We start from the raw sequence: 21,193 nt of genomic DNA on the forward strand, positions 1-21,193 counted from the left end.
AGTCAGTATTTTTGTCAGATGATGAATATGCAGTGCTTGTGACATTGAATGACTGAAAGGTGTACAACTTTGGCATTGTAAAGACAACCTTATCCCCAAGTAAATTTGTCGATAAGTGGCAATCTGTTTAAAAAAACAAACCAGTATGATCCTGTATCTTAGATTGTTTTTACCCAACATCAACATTTTAAACTTTAAGGATTAAAGGATCATTTCTTGTCATTATGCGACAGAGGGATACACAATGAAATTCAGTTGTAGCCCGTTTGTAACACAACAAACGTATGACAAACAAAACTAAAAAGTATTACATTCCTGTAATGCATTTCTTTAATTTGCATCATAAGGAATGTAAACGGCAGCAACAGAAACAATTCTCTGGCCGACATCTTCTCATTAACAATTCAACATGAGAACATTGGCCATCCAAGTTTAACTGTGCCTGAGCATCGTGATAAACACAGAGTCCACCTCCTCTCGCCCCACCAGAGTCCTGCTCTCTGTCCTACTGTCCTCCCGTCACGTTGCAGCTTGATCCGGGGTGAACCATGGAGCCAGGTCTCTGTGAAGATGTGGGCTCAACAGTCACCGACCTCCCGCTGCGTACATCCGTCTTATTTCTCTGCTACCAGGCATTAGACAGTCAGCAGTAGGCTGGGTAGTGGAGTAGCCTCAGGTCCTATAGTTCGCTGCTTTAGTTTAGCTTCCATCTCGGCTCTACTCCTGGGAGGCAGTTTGGTCTGACAGGTCCGACCGGTTGGTCGGCCGTGGGCTGTGATCGCCTCAAAGTCCGCTGCACTTAATCCCCACGCTAACGACAAATAAAGACACAAATGTAGCGAAATTCATGCTGGCTACCAGCTATGTGTACATTTAGAATTCAACAGTGTGTACAACTGCTTAAAATCCATTTCGCTGTGAGGCAGTATACTTACGTCTTATTTATTGACTTATTCGTGAGGGTTTTTGTTAAGTTTAGTCATTGTGACTGTTTCTGTGTTTGTGTTTCAAACATGGAAAGAGCATGTGTGATGGATTTGAAAGTTCTCTAGCTGAATGTATGTTTTAACACACACCTGTAAGGTTGTTTCAACCAAAGGAGATTTGCATACATTTTACTAGTGAAGTCTCAACACAAGGAGCTCCTTACATGTCTCTGGGTTATCAGTTTGGTTTAGGTCTCGCTCCAAAACACCCCCAATGTAAGCTTTGAATGCTTCCCATCTTACGCTTGCTCTAGTCTGATCCGTGTTTATACGGAAACAATCTCTTTGCTGGTGAAAACGGGCTTCTGTCAAACAGCAGTTTAGTCAAGCTGGTATGTAGTAGGCTACTGCTTCTTATTCGGAAAGCACCTCGTGAATCTAGGAAGGCGTTAATTCAATTCATTCTGTCACTCATTCATTCATTTACTCATTTGCGGTCACCCCGTTGCCCCCCTATTAGTCCATTAGGTGATAAAAGGATATATGCCAATGACACACAGGAGTCAGGCTCACTTACTCCGTCTCCTCTCTGCAAAACTGAGATTTGTGAAGCAGTTCTGTGACACGGTTTCCTTGTTTTTATTCCAGATTATACCAGTGGAGACTTGCTCCTCGGATTCAACAATGGCTGTTTAAAACGTTCATACGTCTCCGCCTTCCAGTGACGCTCTCTCCTCCCTGTTCTCACCCTCATTCCATTCCACTATATTGGTTTTCTGTTCTTTCACCTCGTGTCACATTCTGGCTCTTCCGGGAACTAGTCCGTCTACCTTCTCACTTCCCTGTTGCATCATCTGAGGTGGGGCTGAAGTCAGTTTAACCCCTCGCAATGGTCGCTGAGATAGACTCAGCATCTCAGGGCAGCGGCGTGCGGCTGAAGCAGGAGATTTCCCTCCTCCATGGGGTCTGTCTGATCGTGGGAAATATGATAGGCTCCGGTATCTTCGTCTCACCTAAGGTAAGAGTCTCTGCTTTGTTAGCCCAATTGATTGCCGTATTTGCCCTGATATATATTTATTTTCGTATTGTAAAAAGAACATAGTTTCTTGCTCTTTGATTGCAAAATGCATGTAGTGATTAATGGTAAGGGGTTGTTTTTTTTTAGTCTTTGTTCCAGTTCAACTGACAGCTTACACATCACTCTTGAAACTGAAACTGACCCGGAAACAAACAGGGAAATGCACTTGAGTTATTTTGAACCCCACCAACCAAACAAGTTAGACAATAAACCAGAAGTGAGACAACTCTGGGATGTATTGAAAATCTTTCATGCATCAAAGTGTACTTTCTTGTGTATCTTATACATGTATGATGTCTCTGCTCTCTGTTGTCCTGCAGGGGGTTCTTATGTACACGGGCTCATTTGGCCTGTCCCTGGTGGTGTGGGCCATTGGAGGGATATTTTCCGTGTTTGGAGCGTTGTGCTATGCTGAGCTGGGCACTACCATCCGTAAATCGGGAGCCTCCTATGCCTACATCCTGGAGGCCTTCGGCGGTTTATTAGCTTTCGTTCGGTATGCATTTATTTTACTCTTTCTCCCTGCAGACATTCCTTTAACATATTGTCCTGGGAACTACAAACAATAGAAACTCAGTATTTGTTCTACCATATGTTCTTTATTCAAGTCTACCAAACATGAAGTATAGTGTGACTAACATGAGTTTGGCCTTGTTGTCCTTTCTACTGTATGTCGGGTCACTTTTTGACAGCTGGAATTGTTAGCAAGTACAGATGTGATTCTCTCTCATAACTTAGTGCACAACTGTGACACTATTACCTGCAGTGTATTACAATATTTAGCATATATATTCTTAACTTCTAATGCAAAAGCTCACATATACAGCTCAGTATAATAGATTTAGTTTCCCCCAGTAAATGGTTAGTCTTGTGGAGCCAATATTGTCGCAAAACTATTTTCAAATGTGCGTGGAGAGTTGTGTAACTATCTCAATCTGTGTGCAAGGCACTTATCTTGTCGGTTAGCGGTTATTGATCGGTTAACAAAGGTCGGCTATTGGTCAGAAACTAATTCTAAATTGGCATCCCTAGCACACCTGGATTCTGAATACACAGAAGGTTCAGATTCCTGTACATATTCACAAATCTGATTAAGATGCAGTTACACAACTCTCCACACACATTTGCAAAAAGTTTTGCTTCATTAATAGCTCCATATAGTCTCCCCGCTAGGTCTGCCATAACCTAACAGCATCTCATCCTTTCTATTGAGTAATGATTTCAACAGAAGCCTCACACATTACACGATGTTCTTTGCTATATCAAGATATTTTCTCTCATGAAAGTGTTAATTTCTTACGACTTTATTGGAGACAGTTCACTAACATACAAGATAATTATTTTTCAAGCCATTTTCCTGATGGTAGAGGTATAGAAAATGACTGTTATTAATTATTGTTATCTTAATACAGTTTAACAATAGATATGCTACACGTATGCCTTATAATGAAGACCTTTCTAATTCTGTAGACTGTGGACGTCCTTGTTGATAGTTGAGCCAGCTTGTCAGGCAGTGATAGCTCTGACCTTCTCCAACTACCTGGTGCAGCCCTTCTTCTCCACCTGTCCAGCCCCCTATGTTGCTGTCCGCCTCCTCGCTGCCGTCATCATATGTAAGGCTCTCCCTGTACTAGACACCCTTACGCGTGTGTGTGTGTGTGTGTGTGTGTGTGTGTGTGTGTGTGTGTGTGTGTGTGTGTGTGTGTGTGTGTGTGTGTGTGTGTGTTTGACATCTGTGTAGTGTCCATAGTGAGAGGGGCTGTTGTGGTAGGAAGGTTTGACCAGAACTGGGAGCGCCTCTCTACATCCCTAACATAATACTGATCTTCAAAGGCAATTTTAACCAACAACATCCCTTCAAAAGGCTCCGTGCACCAATTAGATGCAGTACGACTGTTGTCTGTCACTGTCAAGTCCAGTACAGTCGGCACTTTAAGATGCCATGAAAACCACAGGGTCAAATATGATCACAGTGAATGTGTTGACAGTTGAAAGGTAGTTATTGTTACCAGCACTACTGGTACATGTTAAACCAGGCATGCTTAGATTAGATGACACACCTTCATGTTATGTGAACTCTTCCAAACAAAGCTGCCTCACTTAGTCTTTGTTTGCATTGCTCTTAAAGGGATATGTGTGTAACTACACTTAATACTTGTGGATTTCCTCTCAACTCTGCCTTAAATCTACTTTGGCTTAGTGAATGGCAATCCTAAAGCTTTGTTATGTGTCTGGATAGAGGGCAATGAAGAAGAATAATGGCAATGTAAATGCAGCTGTTCAACCTAAATATCGTTATGATTCGGGCTGGGCGATAAGGCCTGACATTAAATCACATTTTAAGGGATTTCTTTTCTATTTAAAAAAACAAACTAGGCCAAAAAAAACAATGGATGTGTATTGGCATGTTTGATTGTTTCCATACACAAACCTTACAACTAGGGTTGCAACGCCGACGCGACGTCCTCTTCTTATACACAACGCTCTCCGTTGCTGTTGTCGCTCCAGCGTTTTCATTCTTCTCATATGGGATACTATGCGGGCTGCAGCCGTTGTATGCAACTCACAGTGCAACACTGTTCACCCACTTGGCTGCATGCCTCAGTTTGAGATGCTGGAAAAACATTTGTTGTGCTGCTACTTGTAGTTGCCACAGACTTAAGACAATATTGTTTCTTCCTCTTTTTCTCCTACCAGGTCTGCTGACTTGTGTGAACTGTATGAAAGTGAAATGGGGCGCTATTCTTCAGGTCATCTCCACCGTAGCGAAGGTCCTAGCGCTCATCGTCATCATCATCACTGGCCTGGTTAAGCTTGGACAAGGTAGGATGTCCCAGAAATCTCACTGTGACTCCAACACCACTGCTCTGACTTGGCTGCAATTTGAAGGGATGAAGCAGTTCTGCACTATTTAAGATGAACTCATTGAATCGGCTAACTGAATACAGTAAAACGGTTAAAGCGTTCGTTTAAGATCAGCCAATATCAGTTTCTTGAAAACAATGCGAAAGTAAATATTGTACCTGCTGTACCTCTGCTCCAACTTAAATACTTATTGGACAAATTCTGCATTATTTTACTGATTAACCAATAGATGCAATTTTTGCATTGGACCACCTCACTAAGAAAACTATACATATTAAATGTGTTCGTTATGTATTGATACATTTTATTAGCGATGCACCAATTTGCAATTTTCTTTCTGATCGAGTCCGAGGAATAAGAACTATAATTTACTGCATACACAAACATTTTTGTAACTTTATCTCATGGAAAATTGAATTTCAATTGTATAGTCATAACGAAATGTTGACAGTTAAATAACTTCCATTTTCTCCAAAACTGCAACAAGTTTCAGGACTTTATTGTTGTCAAACCTTGTTTTTCAAGGTTGTTCCTCCACAGCTTACTTTGGTGTTTTATCTCTTCTTTACTCACATCATTTCATGATTGTTTTTTATGTTTTAGATTGTTTGGCACTTGTTATTGATGATTGGCATCTATGTTTTTGTCCTTTTCTATGACTAAACTGCTTCCAGCACATATCCACTTACAGTGTATATATATTGCAGGGTATTATACTAGTTATCTGAATATTACAATAAAAAATAAGTAAAACATCAGCTAGATTAAATATTCAGGAATGATTTAGCCTTAGATGATGCATCTTTATGGACTGGGGTCATTAACTAACCTTGTGTTGGTGTAGGTTTTGACCAGAACTTTGAGGACTCATTCAAAGGCTCCAAACTGGACCCTGGTAACATGGCCCTGGCCCTCTATGCAGCACTCTACTCCTACTCTGGCTGGGACACACTGAACTTTATCACAGAGGAGATCAAAAACCCAGAGAGGTACGACGTCTTGTTATTTCAGAACGGTTTTTACAACAAGCGTGACTGGTGGCATTGCTTTTAATGAAGCCCATAACGTTACGCATTATAAATCTGTAAATCGAGCATTTCATAAATCTGACTTAAAGCTAAGTAATCTGACTTGAGAATTTCACATGACTGAGATCTTAGAGTTCATGAAATCCACTTTTCTCATTTTCAGAAATCTGCCCTTGTCCATCGCCATTTCCATGCCCATTGTCACCGTGATCTACATCTTGACCAACATAGCGTACTACGTCGTCATGGATGCAGAGAGCGTGCTCGCGAGTGACGCCGTCGCTGTGGTGAGTAACTTGGTGCATTCTCCTAAAGATGTATAGGAGCAGTAACCAAATCCAACATTATGACCGTGTGCATACAAATGCCGACCTATAAACTCTATTAGTAAATCACAGAACTGAACCAAATTACATTACATTACAGTCATTTAGCAGACGCGTTTATCCAAAGCGACTTACAATCAGATTATATCACATTTCTATACCGTAGGCACAGCTACGGGAGCAATTTTGGGGTTAAGTGTCTTGCTCAAGGACACATCAACATGCGGCTAGTGGAACCGGGAATCGAACCGCCGATCCTCTGATTAAAGGTCTGCCCTGCTATCCACTTAACCACAGTCGCCCTGTAGCTGTAGGATCGAGGTGATGGCAGGAACCTCGGTTAGCTAAAGAGGTTAGCGCCTCATACAGGAACATGGGGATGTGATTAGTGCAGGAGGAAGAGTCGTACTGTTTTTTTATTATCTGCTTTTTACTGTTTTTTATTATCTGCTTTTTATGCCTCCGTGCCGCCGATAGCGGTGGAACGCAGGGAGGTAATTTCTTCAAATTTGGCACAAACATCCACTTGGACTCGAAGTTGAAGTGATAAGATTTTGGTGGTCACTGTGACATCTTGGACAGACATGGGTGTAAATTGCAACTTGACTGGTTGGCAAAGGTGAACAAACATAAGGTGGTAATTCTAGTTTAATTTTTAACATCATTGTTACTGATGTTCTAACTCGCCATGGGCCTCTCAATGATGCTGGATTTGTCACTACTTGGGCTTCACACATCAGCACTGCAAGTTCATAATATTTTAACTTCAATCTGGTTTGCTTCAAACATGTTAAATCGCATCCTGATTTAAGACGCTGAACTCAAAGAAGCTTTATTAAAGTTTTCAAAGATATTACTGTAATTTGCATAGAAGTGTGTATCAATGTTTAGTTGTTGTAAATTGTATGATGATGTGAGTTGCGCTTTTGGTAGCTCCCATGGATTTCGTCTTAATTTGTTGTTTATTATTATCTGTTTTTTTTACTTTTATTTGCAAACACCACTGATTACCAATAAATGAATGTGAGCAGTAATACACTTTGAATGTCTCCTCAGACATTTGCAGATGAGGTGCTGGGCTGGGGTCGATGGCTGATCCCTCTGTCTGTGGCCATATCCTGCTACGGAGGCCTCAACTCCTCCATCATCGCTGCTTCCAGGTCAGTACATAGGGGCACACCTGAATGCAGATTTACCTTGCTATTCTACAAAATCCTACATCAGCAAACATGGTGACGTGTTCTCAACATTTTGTTTCTCCTGCAGGTTGTTTTTTGTTGGTTCCAGAGAAGGCCACCTGCCCAATGTGCTGTGCATGATCCACATTAAGCGTTTCACCCCAATTCCTGCCCTGCTTTTCAATGTTAGTATCACTTATTCTTGTTGGTTTTAGTATTGATCTGTGTGTATTTGGTTGTTTTGATGCCTGTGTCCCTGATGCTTGCTTGTTACCAAACTTCTTTTCAGGGTGGCATGTCTCTGATCTACCTGTCTGTGCCTGACGTCTTCCAGTTAATCAACTACTTCAGTTTTAACTACTGGTTGTTCATCGGCTTGTCAATAGCCAGCCAGATCTACCTGCGCATCAAAGCTCCTGATCTGCACCGGCCTGTTAAGGTAAGAAATTGATGCAGCTTGAATGCTGTCTCTTGTTTGCACTATCCACGATGCTGCTGTACTCCTAATAAAGGATTATCTTATAATAATAATAATAATAACTTTTATTTATATAGCACCTTTTCAAAACAGAGTTCACAAAGTGCTTTGACAGTCAAAGCAGCAAAAACAAGGCAATAGTAACAGAAGGCTCAGTGAGAACAATCGAGTGCAACTGCATTTATTAAAATAATTTTGTCAAATCAATAAATGAAAAGAAAACTGAATTAGAACAGGAAAGCGAAGACATCACATAAAAGCCGGTCTGTAAAAATGTGTTTTTAAGAAGTGATTTAAAAGAGATTACTGATTCTGAGAGCCTCATCTCCTCAGGCAGCTCGTTCAAATCTTTCCCGATGGCAAAGACACGGGTCACCTTTAGTTTTCAGCCTCGACTTTGGAACAGCCAGAAGGGCCCCACCCGAGGATCTAAGGCTGCGAGCTGGCTCATAGGGGGTCAACAGTTCCTCTCTATATGTTGGGGCCAGACCCATACGTGCTTTAAAAGTGATCAGAAAAATCTTAAAATCAATTCTAAAACGTATAGGGAGCCAGTGGAGAGAGGCCAGAATTGGGGTGATGTCGTCGGTTAGAACCAGTGAGAAGCCGAGCTGCTGTGTTGTGAACTAGTTGGAGGCGAGAGAGAGTGACTTTTGTTTGATGCCAGAAAGAAGGGAGTCAAGTAATCAAGTCTTGAGAAGATGAATGCATGAATTACTTTTTCCAGGTCAAGGTTGAGAGAGCATTCCTTTTGATTTTGGCGATGGTTCTAATTTGTAGAAAACAGGACTGGACAACTTTTGTGACTTGTGGTTTAAACCTTGAATCTGAATCAAAAACTTCTCCTAAATTCCTGGCAGTGGACTTTATGTTAATGACGGATTTGCTAAAATTAAGTTGGAGAAGAAGGAATTTCTGGCACCCTTAACTGCCATTTGATAAGTCCTCATTGCATTTTTTTCAACTCTCGTAAAATACATTTTTTCCATTTCCGTTCCTTTCTCCGACAGTCTCTCGTTAAATCATGAGTGGTTTCATTTAGCCAGAGCTGGGGTGTTATATTTGGCCTTTTGTCTTTTAAAGGAGGCAACAGAGTCATCTTATCTTATCTTATCTTACAACAGTACAGAACATTCCCTGCTTGCATGCAGATACTGGGCATTCATAATATGTTGGAATGAAACCTGTTCAGAATACATGTTTAGCTTTGTGGCAGAAGAGGCTCTAGACCTCTTCTGCCGCAAGGCTAAACTCCTATTAGACATAGAAGACTTGTATTTACATTTGTTTACCCATCAACAGTGCCTCCATTGTAGCCCTGACCACCCCCAGCAATGGCTTAGAGTTATGACAATGTTAAAAGCCCATGATGTTCTGAATCTAATCACGTACTGCATACTGGCTGAGCAATCTGAGGGCGATTAGAGCCACAATTGTATAATCAGAGGAATGTGGTTAGAGTGTTTTCTTTTAAGTTTTCAACATTTCTTCTCCCTAACCTTTCTCACTAACCCTTTTGTTTGTCCTCCCTCCCTTCCCATGCAGCTCTCTTTGTTCTTCCCGATTGTCTACTGCTTGTGCAGCGTATTCCTGGTTGTGGTTCCCCTCTACAGCGACACCATGAACTCTTTGGTGGGAATTGCTGTGGCGTTGTCTGGTCTACCAGTCTACTACTTTTGCATCCACCTGCCACCGAGCTCACGACCAGCCTTCCTCACAAAGATGCTCGGTAAGAGGCTTCAACTGGCGCCGTTGTGCGTGTCATCGCTGTGGTCATGTTTGTGTTGGGAGACCCTCGTACTCCTTTTTTGAGATTTAGATGCGTATTATAGAGTTAATGACGATTCAACCATTATACAAATATGCATGGGTACCAACATGCCTAAAAAAAAAAAACATGACCGGTTAATCCCCAGCAGCAGACTGGAGGTTGCCTTTTTCAACGTTAGATTACAAACATTTGTACTAAAGTAACATTGAGATTAAAAGCCTGACAGATGAGATGGACTGGATTTGTGAGGCTGATATTGATATTTGGGAGTTTAAGTGTACTGAGTACGATTTATAAATGGAGCCGATAGTAATTTGTTTGAACTTAAACACATGTTAAAAATGTTCATACCTATCCCATAGATTTGTATTGATGCGTGCATAATGATCATTTTAGAGTTGGAAAAATCAACCCGTCAGTGCTCTCTGGTGGGAAACACTGTTAAGAGTTTCACTCTATCCAAATGACCTGAAACCTTATTTGGCATTTCTGTCCTGTGACTCCTTGTTCGGTTGTATCAGCCGACAGATACATCTACAATAGGCCAATATCGGTCTGTATTTTGGCTCGGCTAAATGATAACGTTCAAAGTCCGGGAACGTAAACTGTAAAAAAACAATCCCTGTGCATGAATGTGGACGTGTGGTGTTATTATGGATAACCTCCTTAAAGTAGCTTACAAGTCTTACTGTAAGTTGCATGTAGACCAGCCACCGTTGGCTCTTGTAAAAACTCCTGGTCTTACTGTTAAGAGCTGAAGAGTGATTGAGATTACCGTTTCAAAGTTCAGTGTATTAATGAGCCCACATACTGTAAAAACCTGCAGTTGAAGAATAATCCCTCCTAATACGATTTGTTTTATGCAAAATGTTTAAACTAGTAATCCTTTTAAGTAGTTTCTTCAGTACAACCCTTGATATATATTTTTTTTCTTCTATCACCACAGATCAGATGTCTCTGTACACCCAAAAGCTGTGCCTGTGTTGTGTGACCTCACCTGATATCGACCTGGACAATTTAGACCCAGAGAAGATCGAATGACGGCGCAACCAAACCCCTCGTGTGAAATACTGTATGGAGGGATGGAAGAGGAAGAATGAACACAAAGGAGGCTGAGAGGATTTAGATGAGTATAGCTGGATTGATTTAAACGGAGGATGAAGAAAACTGGAGCGGTGAGCTCAACACACCTCTTCCCTTCTTCCTCTCACGCACAAGCCATATAAATACAAAAGCAGGATTTTACTCGGCATGATTAAAAAATGGATGCTCGGTATAACCCTCCAAACAGCAGCACTCTCTAGATTAACTCAGTGGAACTTGAGCACAGTCACATGCTGTCACACAGTGCAGTGTTAACTGTGTAATTCCCTCCACACATGTGCCCGCACAACTGCAACTCACGCACAACAGCTGACAGAACGCCTCAGGGTGACAAATGAAAAGTGAGGACCTGATCCACAAGGAACCCACTCTGCAAACATGCTTCAGGTGATTTGTTCACAAACAGGAGGTTATGGCAGAAGTACACAAGTGTATTTACATGTGTTTATGCTTTACGTGTGTTGCGTCACACCTCACGTTAAGTTACTGTAGCTCATTTGAATGTGTGAAAGATGAGCATGGATGGTTCAAACCTTGTGACTCTTTTTTAAAAGGACGCTCGATCAAAGGCTGCAAATATCACACTGTGATGGCCAATCCAACCATTTTGGGTTCCTTAAGATCAAAGATATACCTCATTTATCTTTCAACCCAATGAGGCGGGACCGACCACTGCTTTAAATGCTGAGAGTTGCAGACTTGAAACTCCAACTGCTTGTGTGTAAATGTTTTGATTGGCAAATTACCGGTCTGATGTTGATGCAAACCAGTGTGTAGTTTTCATAAATGTATTACAGTTTTGTTGGAGTTTAAAACCTCAACTGAATCGGTGTGGCAGCCAGGCGATGTCCCAAAACATTGTGGTTGGACTTTTTGACAGACCTCGGAAAACTGCGGCAAATTTGCACATCACATTAGCTTTTTCTGTTTTGTTGTACAGCTACCTTCATTATAGAAACGCTTTATTGTAATCTGTTAATCTACTGTATGACCAAATGGACAGATCTGTAATTATTAGCTTGGTTAGAAGATGGAAGAGATTATTTACAAAAGTGCGTTCATTTTTTTGCAAACTTGTTGTCAGTTGATGATAAATCCTGTTTCTGTTCCACTGAGAATCCTTTGAATGCATCTTCAGGGCTATATCTGGGTTCTGGTGCCCCCTAGTGGTAGCCATGAGGCACCTAATATTTACCTCAGGGACGAGCTATGAGATTTTTCCATGTGTCACTCTAGAGTCCGTCTACAATTTCCATGTTTTTGTTTATTCCGTTTCTGTCACCTTGTTCTCTCTTCAAACTCAAACCAGCGAGTAATGTAACTCAAGGATCATAGATGTGAAAAAATGTACATTGCCATCAAGCGAACGTACCTGCCACAGTCCTCTGGGTGATGTGTGTCTTCTCAAACAAACGGAAGCCGATATGCAAACGTTGTAGCTGTTACGTTCTCTTTTTACCCACTGTCTTGTCTCAAGAGTGTGTAACACAAAATGGTATATTTAATGTATCGTTGCCTTGTGAATATATCACCAGCGTGGGCCATTTATTCACCGTGCACAGCCAAAGGACGGCTGTGAGCCCGTAGCAACGTGTGTCTGCTTTCTAGTGAGACAATGACTTCTGTAGTGAGTCGAGCTCCAGGTAGAAACAAGTCAAACTTTGAAGTGTTGTGCTCTTGTTCTTATGAACTTGATGTGCCTTCTGTGTGAGTGTGGTCTGTTTGTGATGAAGCTCAGTTAATTCTCAACTGGAAATAATCAGGACCTGGATTTAGGACCCCATAGTGTCTTGACTTCCACAACACCAGCCAGATATCTGTTAATGTTGCTTCCTCTGAGGCAGTGGTGTGTGCGCGCGCGCGCGTGGAAAACCACCATATAATTACTGTGAACACAGAATATTCTCAATGTATTTCCATGTATAATTATGTTATGACATTCTTATATACTCAGAAATCACAGGGCTTGAATGTTGTAGTATATTTGATGTGTTTCATGAAGTACCAAATACTGAATCCGTGTGTGCTGGTTGGCTCGTGTTTGACAAAGTTGTGTATTTGTAGAATTGTGTCCGAAGTGTTTGCTCTGATGACTGTTTTTATTTATTATGTGTTGGACAAACCAAATGGCAAGACATGCTTATCAGTGGAGGAAGTCGTCTTTGCCCAGACTGAAGCATGAAGGTTCTTTGTTTTATTTGAATAAAGGAGAGTTCAAAATGTGTGTTTTAGTGACTTTGACTGTTCTTATCCACTGTCCTCTACCCGAACTGGAAACATGGCGGCTGACCGCCACTAGAGGGCATGGTCTTGTAACACTTAAAGAAAACTTTTCTAAATGCAGTTGCTGTTGATTTAGCTCCAGTGGGTACCTTTTTGTTTGTAAATAGTTTAAAGCTGTTGAAGTTATTTTCAAGTTTATGAATCTCTTGAGGTTTTGAACTGTTAGTGTTACTTTAGGCTATTAAAGTTTCTTTTTTCTCCTTTTTAAAGCTATTTTCTGACCTTTTTTGTAGAAAACATCACATCTTTATTATGTCTAGCAAACCAGCTTTTTAAAAACATTTTAAGGTATGGGAACTTTTCTAATGAGAACCTGATTGACAGCACTTTTTAAATGTTTTCTTATTATATATTGAGATCTACCCCTGGGGGAAAAAAAAACTGTATACAGTTATGCAACAGCAGATTAATGCAGTACAAAATGTCATGATCAGATAGTAACGTTTTCCAGTGAAAGATGAGCAGACTACTCGATGTTTAGTTTTATAAGTACATGAGTATTACAGTAGGAGTCAGTATGATTACTGAATGGGATCTTGTATTATCAACATGTAGATTTTATATATATATATATCTTTTGAGCACAATAATGCTTAACAAACTTCAGTATTCTATTTCATAGCTACAGGATTTTGCAACCAAAGTAAATATTCAGGTTGGCAGAGAATTAAAGACCAACATAGCTGTCAGCGTAGGTTCAGTAGGCTGCCATAGTTCTTCATGAAGCTGTGTATTTCTGTGTGTTCACACTCGGACAGTGTCCACCTGTCTTGGTGTCTCTGACTGACCGTCTTCCTTTCAGCCTCCTCAGGTGGCTGGCCAAGCCCCACCTCCTGTCCATCCATCCACCTTGCCTCCCCGAGGGCTCGGTGCGGAGGCATCACATTTCAGCAGTATGTGCGCTCTTTGCTTCAGATGCTGCCTGTCAATAGGCGCCCGTTCCTGGGGAGAGTTCTGCCTCTGTCCCCCCCCCCAGGAGTGGAGGGAGTTGGGTTCCACTGACTCATGCATTAAAGATAAAGCAGTGGAGGGGAAATGCAGCCGAGCACCAACGGCTACAATAACAGCTCTCACTCAGAGAGCGCAGGACGGGCTAAAAGATAAAGTCAATTATTAGCTTTAAGAGATCCAAGCTGCTTACGGGGACACTTGGCACCACTGATGCTCTGGAGGGAGAGTCTGTCCTGGGGATGGGCAGAAGCACCGGGTTGCTGCTCTTTGATGGGTGAGTGGCCGTCGCACACTGGCACCATCTTGGCATCATGGAGCTGCCTCGGCGTCTGAACTGGATACGAAACCGACCCTGGAGGCCCCATGTCTGCCGCAGGGAGTTCAACCGTAAGTGTCTGTGAATCGTGAAAGGGTTGTGGTTCTGATTTGTACCAGTTTGGCTTTTCTCTGTCCTCATGTTTTTGTGTTTCTTTCAAAATGTCTGTCCCCTGGGTCTATGGCTTTAATTGTTTTAAGTGCTGCCGTGAACCTGAGAAGCTCCCATTGAATTCATCTCTGTCTTGACGACTGAAGTGTTGATGGTGACTCCTACTGTGTGCTGCTCTACTATCCTTTATGAGCTGCATGCTGTGGATAATAGACACTGTTATCTTCTGTTTCTGATGCTACTCTATTTTAAGCATGTAAATAATATACTGCACAATCCTCCAGGTTTAGTGTTTTGAATTAGTAATGTGACTCAGTGAGTGCTACTCTCTCTTTTTCCAACAAGCAGGCGCTGTATACACCCCCCACAGTGGGTGTCGGATAAGAGTGATGTTGGGTGGGTAATGTCTGTTTCTTAATGAAATGATACACCAGGCTATATATATGTAGGTTCATGTCATAAACTCCCTCTAATAGCGTCTGCATTAATCATATCATTTGGACCCATTCGAGTAGATTTTGCAAACCACTCATCACACCTGGTTAGTGGCGGGCAGGGTCAAATAAGATGAAAGTGTCTCGAGTTGTAATACACGTTTTATTGAAGCACTTCTGGATGATTGAAGACATATTCTTGTATGTTAACATGAAACGTTTTAATAATATCCCATCAGCACACAGAAATGGTCTTCAGCTGATACTCTGGTCTATTTGATCAGTCTTGATCTGTGAATGTTTAATTGAAATAGCATCTGTGTTGGTTGTGTAGGATCAGCTTGATTACAGCACTTGTGGCCGTGCCAAATGGGTCGAGTGGGGTAATATTTAAGTCTGCTGTTGGCTTGCCTTGCACACTATAAAAGAAAAACAGGAATGTACATACGCACAGTTAAAAAACATGTGTATCGTTAAATGTGGAGAACGTGGTTCGATTGATGGACTGAGTGCACTCTGGCTGCTGTTGTCCGAATGTTGCTGAGCTGGAAAGATTTAGTCACTACAACTTGAGCGAAGTGCAGTTTTGTCCTCATCCCACATCCTGTCGTCACTGTTTTCTGAGAGTGCTTTCGAAACAGAGATGAGGACAGTGAGAGAGGAAATCGAAAAAGTATTTAATTTTCTCCCGAGGATCAATAAAATGTCTTTCTTCACAGAGTATGAACGCTCTGTCTGTTTGTATGCATGGTTGAGTGTGATTGACTTGATATCTGTGTGTTTTCGCATTGTGTTTCAGCCTTGTGGCAGTGTGGAGGGGGAGAGAGGGGGAGGGAGGGAGGGGGGACAGACTTGCAATGCTGATGCTTTGAAGAGAGCATGTCCTGTATTGTTGTTGTCTGCACGGCATTTGATCAATGTTGTTTGATGGAGGCAGTGAACCCCACGAGACTCAGGTGGGCTCTGATGAACGCCAGCAGACTGTACTTCAAAAGTAAAATCACCTCTTACCCTCAGGCTTTCCCGAGCCAATGTCTTGCCGTTACATCTGCGTGTGTAGTTTCCATTATAGAAGACTCAAGGCACTACAGAAGCTACCAAACTACCAAACACTAGGCCACCTAAACCTAAAACATCCCACAACGATGTTCTGGGACTCTATTACAAATGTAGGAAGACTTGAAGATGCAGCGTCATTTTACATCGGCACAATGTTGTGTGATAATCTCATTGATTATCTTTTAGGTTTTTTGGTCGTAAACATGTTCCCTCCAGCCTTTTTTAATCTGACCATCTGTTTGAAGCCAACACTTCAAAGAGGAAGAAGCACTGAGGGTGAAAGTTATTGATTATTTCCTCAGTAGTCTTTGAGTGGCTTTGTCCACTGCTGATTATCTCAGTATTTATTAACACAATAGTAGAGGTTGCAGGGTTTTACCAGCGGCCACCACAGAGTAGATGATTTAAGCATAATAATAATTTGATTTCTATCACTTCTGAACAAAGATACAAACACTTTAAAGGAACGGCTGCATTAGATATGACTACTGATCAAAAGCTGTATTATCACCATCAACTATCGATAAAAGTGCTAAAATAATAACTTGACTAAAACAGGAAGTTGATACGGTCGCGAGTGTTTGTATTGATCCATATTTTCTTTCTTTTTCTTTCATGCAGGATCAGAAAAGTTGATTTAGCTCTTATATGAGATGTTGAGTAAACCTGAATGAGGCCATTTAATATGGAAGTCACTCCATTTACTGGTTAAAAGTGTTGAGTATTCAATTTAAGTAAATCCTCTTCGTTAATTCATCTGCTGATGGTTCCAAACATCGTTCGTGTGTGTGTGTGTGTGTGTGTGTGTGTGTGTTCTTGTGTGTGTATGAGTTAGATAAGATACATTTTAAGGCCAGAAAATGACTCAATTTGACATCATCTTGTTTTCGCTGTGCAACTGTAAACTCTGGTTATATGACACGGCTGTGACTGGGTTGTTGGTTTGTGGCTCTGCATGTCAAAGTGTCCTTGAGCAAGACACTGAATTCCATTTAGCTCCTCATGCATGTGTAGGGAAGAAAATACAAGTTGCCCGACACAAATGCATCTGCTAAATGAATGTAATGTTGTGCGTGACAATTTTTCTTTCATAGATGCTGTAGCTTGAGTGCCTGTTAATCGCAGGGATGGTGGTTCAATCCCATCATAGCAAGTCCTCCAGGTTTGAGTGTAATGTAGGTCGCTTCAGACACAAAGCCTAAATGTCATGTAGCACTGTCATGGCAGACCGCTGCTGTTCTGAACTGTAAATGCGTTGATACATGTTTTCATTTTGTCACTGTCTCTACCGTTGTGATGTATCACAGAAAGACAGTTAGGCTGTTGTCATTGTCTGGTAAGCTGTTATAGACACAGATGTGGCTTCGTGGATATATGTTCACTTCAATACTTCTGACTGTTTATGTGCTGACGTAGTGGAAATGACTGTAGTGGGTACATCGGATCGTATGGTAGTTGGTTCTTATGTTCATTCATCATATGTTTCTACATTTGTTTTGGTGCAAGTTGCCTCTTTTAACTTGTGTACCGTTGGGTTTACAGTCGACTTTAACGCACACGAGTCTTCCTAACATTGTTGCATCTGTTATAATCCTGACTGAAATCTGTGTAGCCACCAGTAGAGGGCCTTCACAGTTTGATAATATAATACATGAATGCTGAACGTCGTCTTCATTACAGTTCAACACGCGCACACACACACACACACACACACACACATATATAGACACAATACTGTATCTTCCTCTACTCGGCTCAGAGGGAAGTGAATCAACACAAAAGATTGCACTTGCTCTCCACTCAACAATGCCGTAGTGTGTGTAATGTAATGAAAAATGCTCTCTTCCTCCTCTGAAGATTGCAATTTATTCTTCTTGTTTCTGGCACCACGCTGAGGGCAAAGTGCCACTCAAAGGATCATCCGACTGATTTTATGAATAATTTAGGGGCTGAAAGAGAGAAATACTTGTTTTCTTCTAGCGATACGCACGAAACCGCAGTAAAAATTGTCATTAATTATCTGTCATGCCGCCACTTTTTACTTTAAATGGAGCCGAGGCCATAATGGAGGTGGTCAAAGCTAAACACTTAACCAGATTGTGTTATTGTTTCTATGACCTGCCTGCACATTGTCTCTTTCCTGCACTTCTCTGTCCCTCACCTCTGCCCTTGATGCATTTGCTTTATTGCCTCCTTTCTCATCTCTCTCAGCCTCTCTTCTTACTTATCAGCCCTGTGGCCCGCGCCCCCCCCCCCCCCCCACACCTCCCCCTTCTGATTCTCATTATCCCCCTGCCTCCCCTCTTCTCTTCTCTCCACAAACAGATTTGTAATGGTGCTCACTCTCTGAAAATCTTCCCACTCCATAGCAACGCGCCTCCTCACTACTGTAGCCCCTGCTGCCACTGATGCAGGAGGCGGCGTTCGGAGGTAGAACTACATCAGAGGAGATTACATATTGCTTTGGCTCATTTTCCAGTTGTCAGCTGTAGCTGGAAATGATTCTCTCTGTCTCACTCGCTGCTCACTTTCTTCCCCTCTTTTATTTCCTTTATTGCTCTCTCACACCACATTTCTCCGTCTTCCTTCTGTTCTGCTTATCTGCATGTTCCTCCGTCCCCCTCTCACCCTGCAAATAATTCAATTCAGAAGCTTTCGGGGCACATGCGAGTGTGGAAATGTGTTGGTCCTTTCTCTGTAATTTCACACAATAAAGTCAACAAGCAGGGCTGCTACGTGGGCTGCTTGTGAACAGAGAGAAAAAGACTAATGGAATAAGAGAAAAGACAAGGGGAGAGTGAGAGACGGAGGGAAGAGGGAACAAAATAAAACACTGCCGGCACTTGCCCAATAAAGAAGGGCACCGGTTATTTCTGCTGTAGCTCGTGTAACATATGCTCCTAATTCCACTGATCATGAGGATTATGAATGCATACATGTAGAATGAACTCCTGTTGTCTATGTTAAATAAGTTGACATGGCTAGCTTGTTAACACTTGAGAACACAACATGGAGCGATATGTCTCATTTTGAAATGCTCCACGATGTTCACCAGCTAGTTGCTAACTTGGTCCGTCTACCATTTGGTGTTGGTGTTAATCAGAGCTTTTTCTCAGCTGCCTGCTGAGGTTTTTTTATGTGCATATTGGCATTTAAATACTCTTAATACTGAGAGAGTTCAAAAGTGTTCTAGCAGCCACACAACACCCACACTGCTGAAGCACCTGAGAGCTAGACACTGCCTTCAAAGGGCTGCACCGTAGCCAAGCCTGACCTCTGACATCGCTGTATAATGGTGAGAGCAAATTAAATCGGCCGTGTAGCTTGTTGTTGTTTTTGTTGCAATCCAGTAGTTAAAGGTTCAGGTTGACCTTGTCTTCTAGCTGTTGTGTTACATCAGCCTCGTTCATGATGACTCACAAGATCCATTGTTTGGAAGAAAACACTTTGAAAGTGCTTCATGATGGAAAAGCACAACACGGTCAATACGAGGAAATGCTGAAAAATATGCTGTGATGAATGCAATGAACAGATGAGGTTGTCTTGGAGGGGCTTTTTTAATATCCCACTGCAGCAGGACAATATACTTGAACTGCTATAAATAAAAAAATACATGAAGTTGATCTGAATTAGTTCCATATTGCAAGATTTTTATGACACAAAAAACATGATCCAATGTCCTCTTTCTTTTCTCGGTATCTGTTGGCTCTGTCTCCTCTTCTCTTCAATGTGTGTCCACGTTCTTGTCTCAGGATCTATTGTGTTTTTGCCAGATCATCACTTTTGTCAGGTCTTCAGACATGTTGCTATCCAAACACACTGCATAGACATCCAAAAAACGCCTCCCACCATCTCGTCTTTTCACTCAATTCATAGAGACACAAATACAACGTTTTTGGGTGAATAACATAAGGCTCACTGATCAAAAGTGTCAGCGTCTCAAGGACGAGGCTGGAAGAATTGGCATCGTCTGAGTGTATGGCAACACCAGCTCATGAGCTCATGGTTCCCATGTCACTGGGTTTGGACCGGGTTGACAGTTTCTTCTTTGTGCTTCTCAGTAGAACTCCTGGGTTTTCATGGTGGCCAGGATGTGGCTTTATTGAGTGTCCATTCCCTTCAGAAGGATGCCAGACAAACATAAGTGTGTGTGTGTGTTTTCTGTGTGCAAGATGCTGGCCTTAGTTAAACCCATGCTGGCTTCACTGATGAGAAGAAACATTCAAATGCTGATGAACCGGAAAGACGGACTTGACTCAACTCTCCAATGCTGTGGGAGAGTCTGGTTCTGTTGCTCAACTGAAATCTATTTCTTGGAGACCACACATTTCTCAATGAAAGCCTGCTTTACAAACGGGGGGGTGTGGAGTTTGAAAGATGTTACCAGGCAGGGAGGGTTTAATAAAAAGAAGCCATGGGTTGCATTATGGGAAATGTACGATCCAGAGCTTATAGAGAACCAATCTAAATGGCAATGGTGTCATTATTCTATTTATTCTTAATAAGTCAAAGCAAAAAACGTGTCTTTTACCACATTTTTTGTGTGTAAAAGACACAAAATATATTAAAATATATAATATATTTCTTTATTTCTATCTAAGCGGGATGCATCATTATTTCATATAAGGATATGTATGGAATATCTGAAATAGCTTTAGATAGTGTTTGATAAATTAGAAAAAAATCCAGACTTCGGAACAAATTGCTATTTGACCAAAATGTATATGTACAGTATGTAGGTCATGTACTTTTGGTGTATCTACATTCTCATACTCCAGGGAGAAGGACAGATGTGTAGTCATGACAGATGTCATCATTCTGGAGTGACTCCAGACAGCAGGAAAACACACCACACACACACACACACATACACGCACACACACATACAGAGCATCTTTAGTTGTTTTTTTAGATGCCCTCATGCGTGATGATGAGCTGTCACTACAGTTTCCAGCTCCCACTGCCCCTCTTCCTCTGACCATCGGGGCAGAAATTCTACATGTGTAACACTTTCAGCGACCAGTTCTGTCATCCTCCGACTCTGAATACATCCTCCACCCACTTCCTGACTGTGACACCCTGTTTGGCTACTGTGGCACATGTGCACTGTGTTGTACTCTCAGAGAAAATACAGCTGCAATAGGGACTTAATGTTATTTTACACACTATTACCCAACCTTCCTTCCACGTCCCCACCCTAATTTCTCAGAAGCTGCGTTGTGACATCCTCCCTTCCTGTTCACATGGAAGAATTTAAATAATTAAATCTCTAAACTCACCCTACC

At 41.7% G+C, this 21,193-nt stretch overlaps 1 protein-coding gene across 1 annotated transcript; it reads left to right on the plus strand.

Annotated features, from left to right (window-relative positions):
• The first annotated feature begins 1,813 nt into the window (after positions 1–1,813).
• LOC306707922 (Y+L amino acid transporter 2) lies at positions 1,814–13,054 on the plus strand. Its single transcript, XM_079175579.1, has 11 exons — positions 1,814–1,944; positions 2,325–2,500; positions 3,475–3,617; positions 4,702–4,827; positions 5,714–5,858; positions 6,061–6,184; positions 7,280–7,383; positions 7,490–7,586; positions 7,691–7,840; positions 9,425–9,608; positions 10,597–13,054. Exons 1-11 carry the CDS (start codon positions 1,816–1,818, stop codon positions 10,689–10,691), a joined length of 1,473 nt encoding a protein of 490 aa, XP_079031705.1. The 5' UTR covers positions 1,814–1,815; the 3' UTR covers positions 10,692–13,054.
• The last annotated feature ends 8,139 nt before the right edge of the window (positions 13,055–21,193 follow it).

Source organism: Pholis gunnellus (genome assembly GCF_910591455.1).
Source record: "Pholis gunnellus genome assembly, chromosome: 16".
NCBI classification, from domain to species: domain Eukaryota; kingdom Metazoa; phylum Chordata; class Actinopteri; order Perciformes; family Pholidae; genus Pholis; species Pholis gunnellus.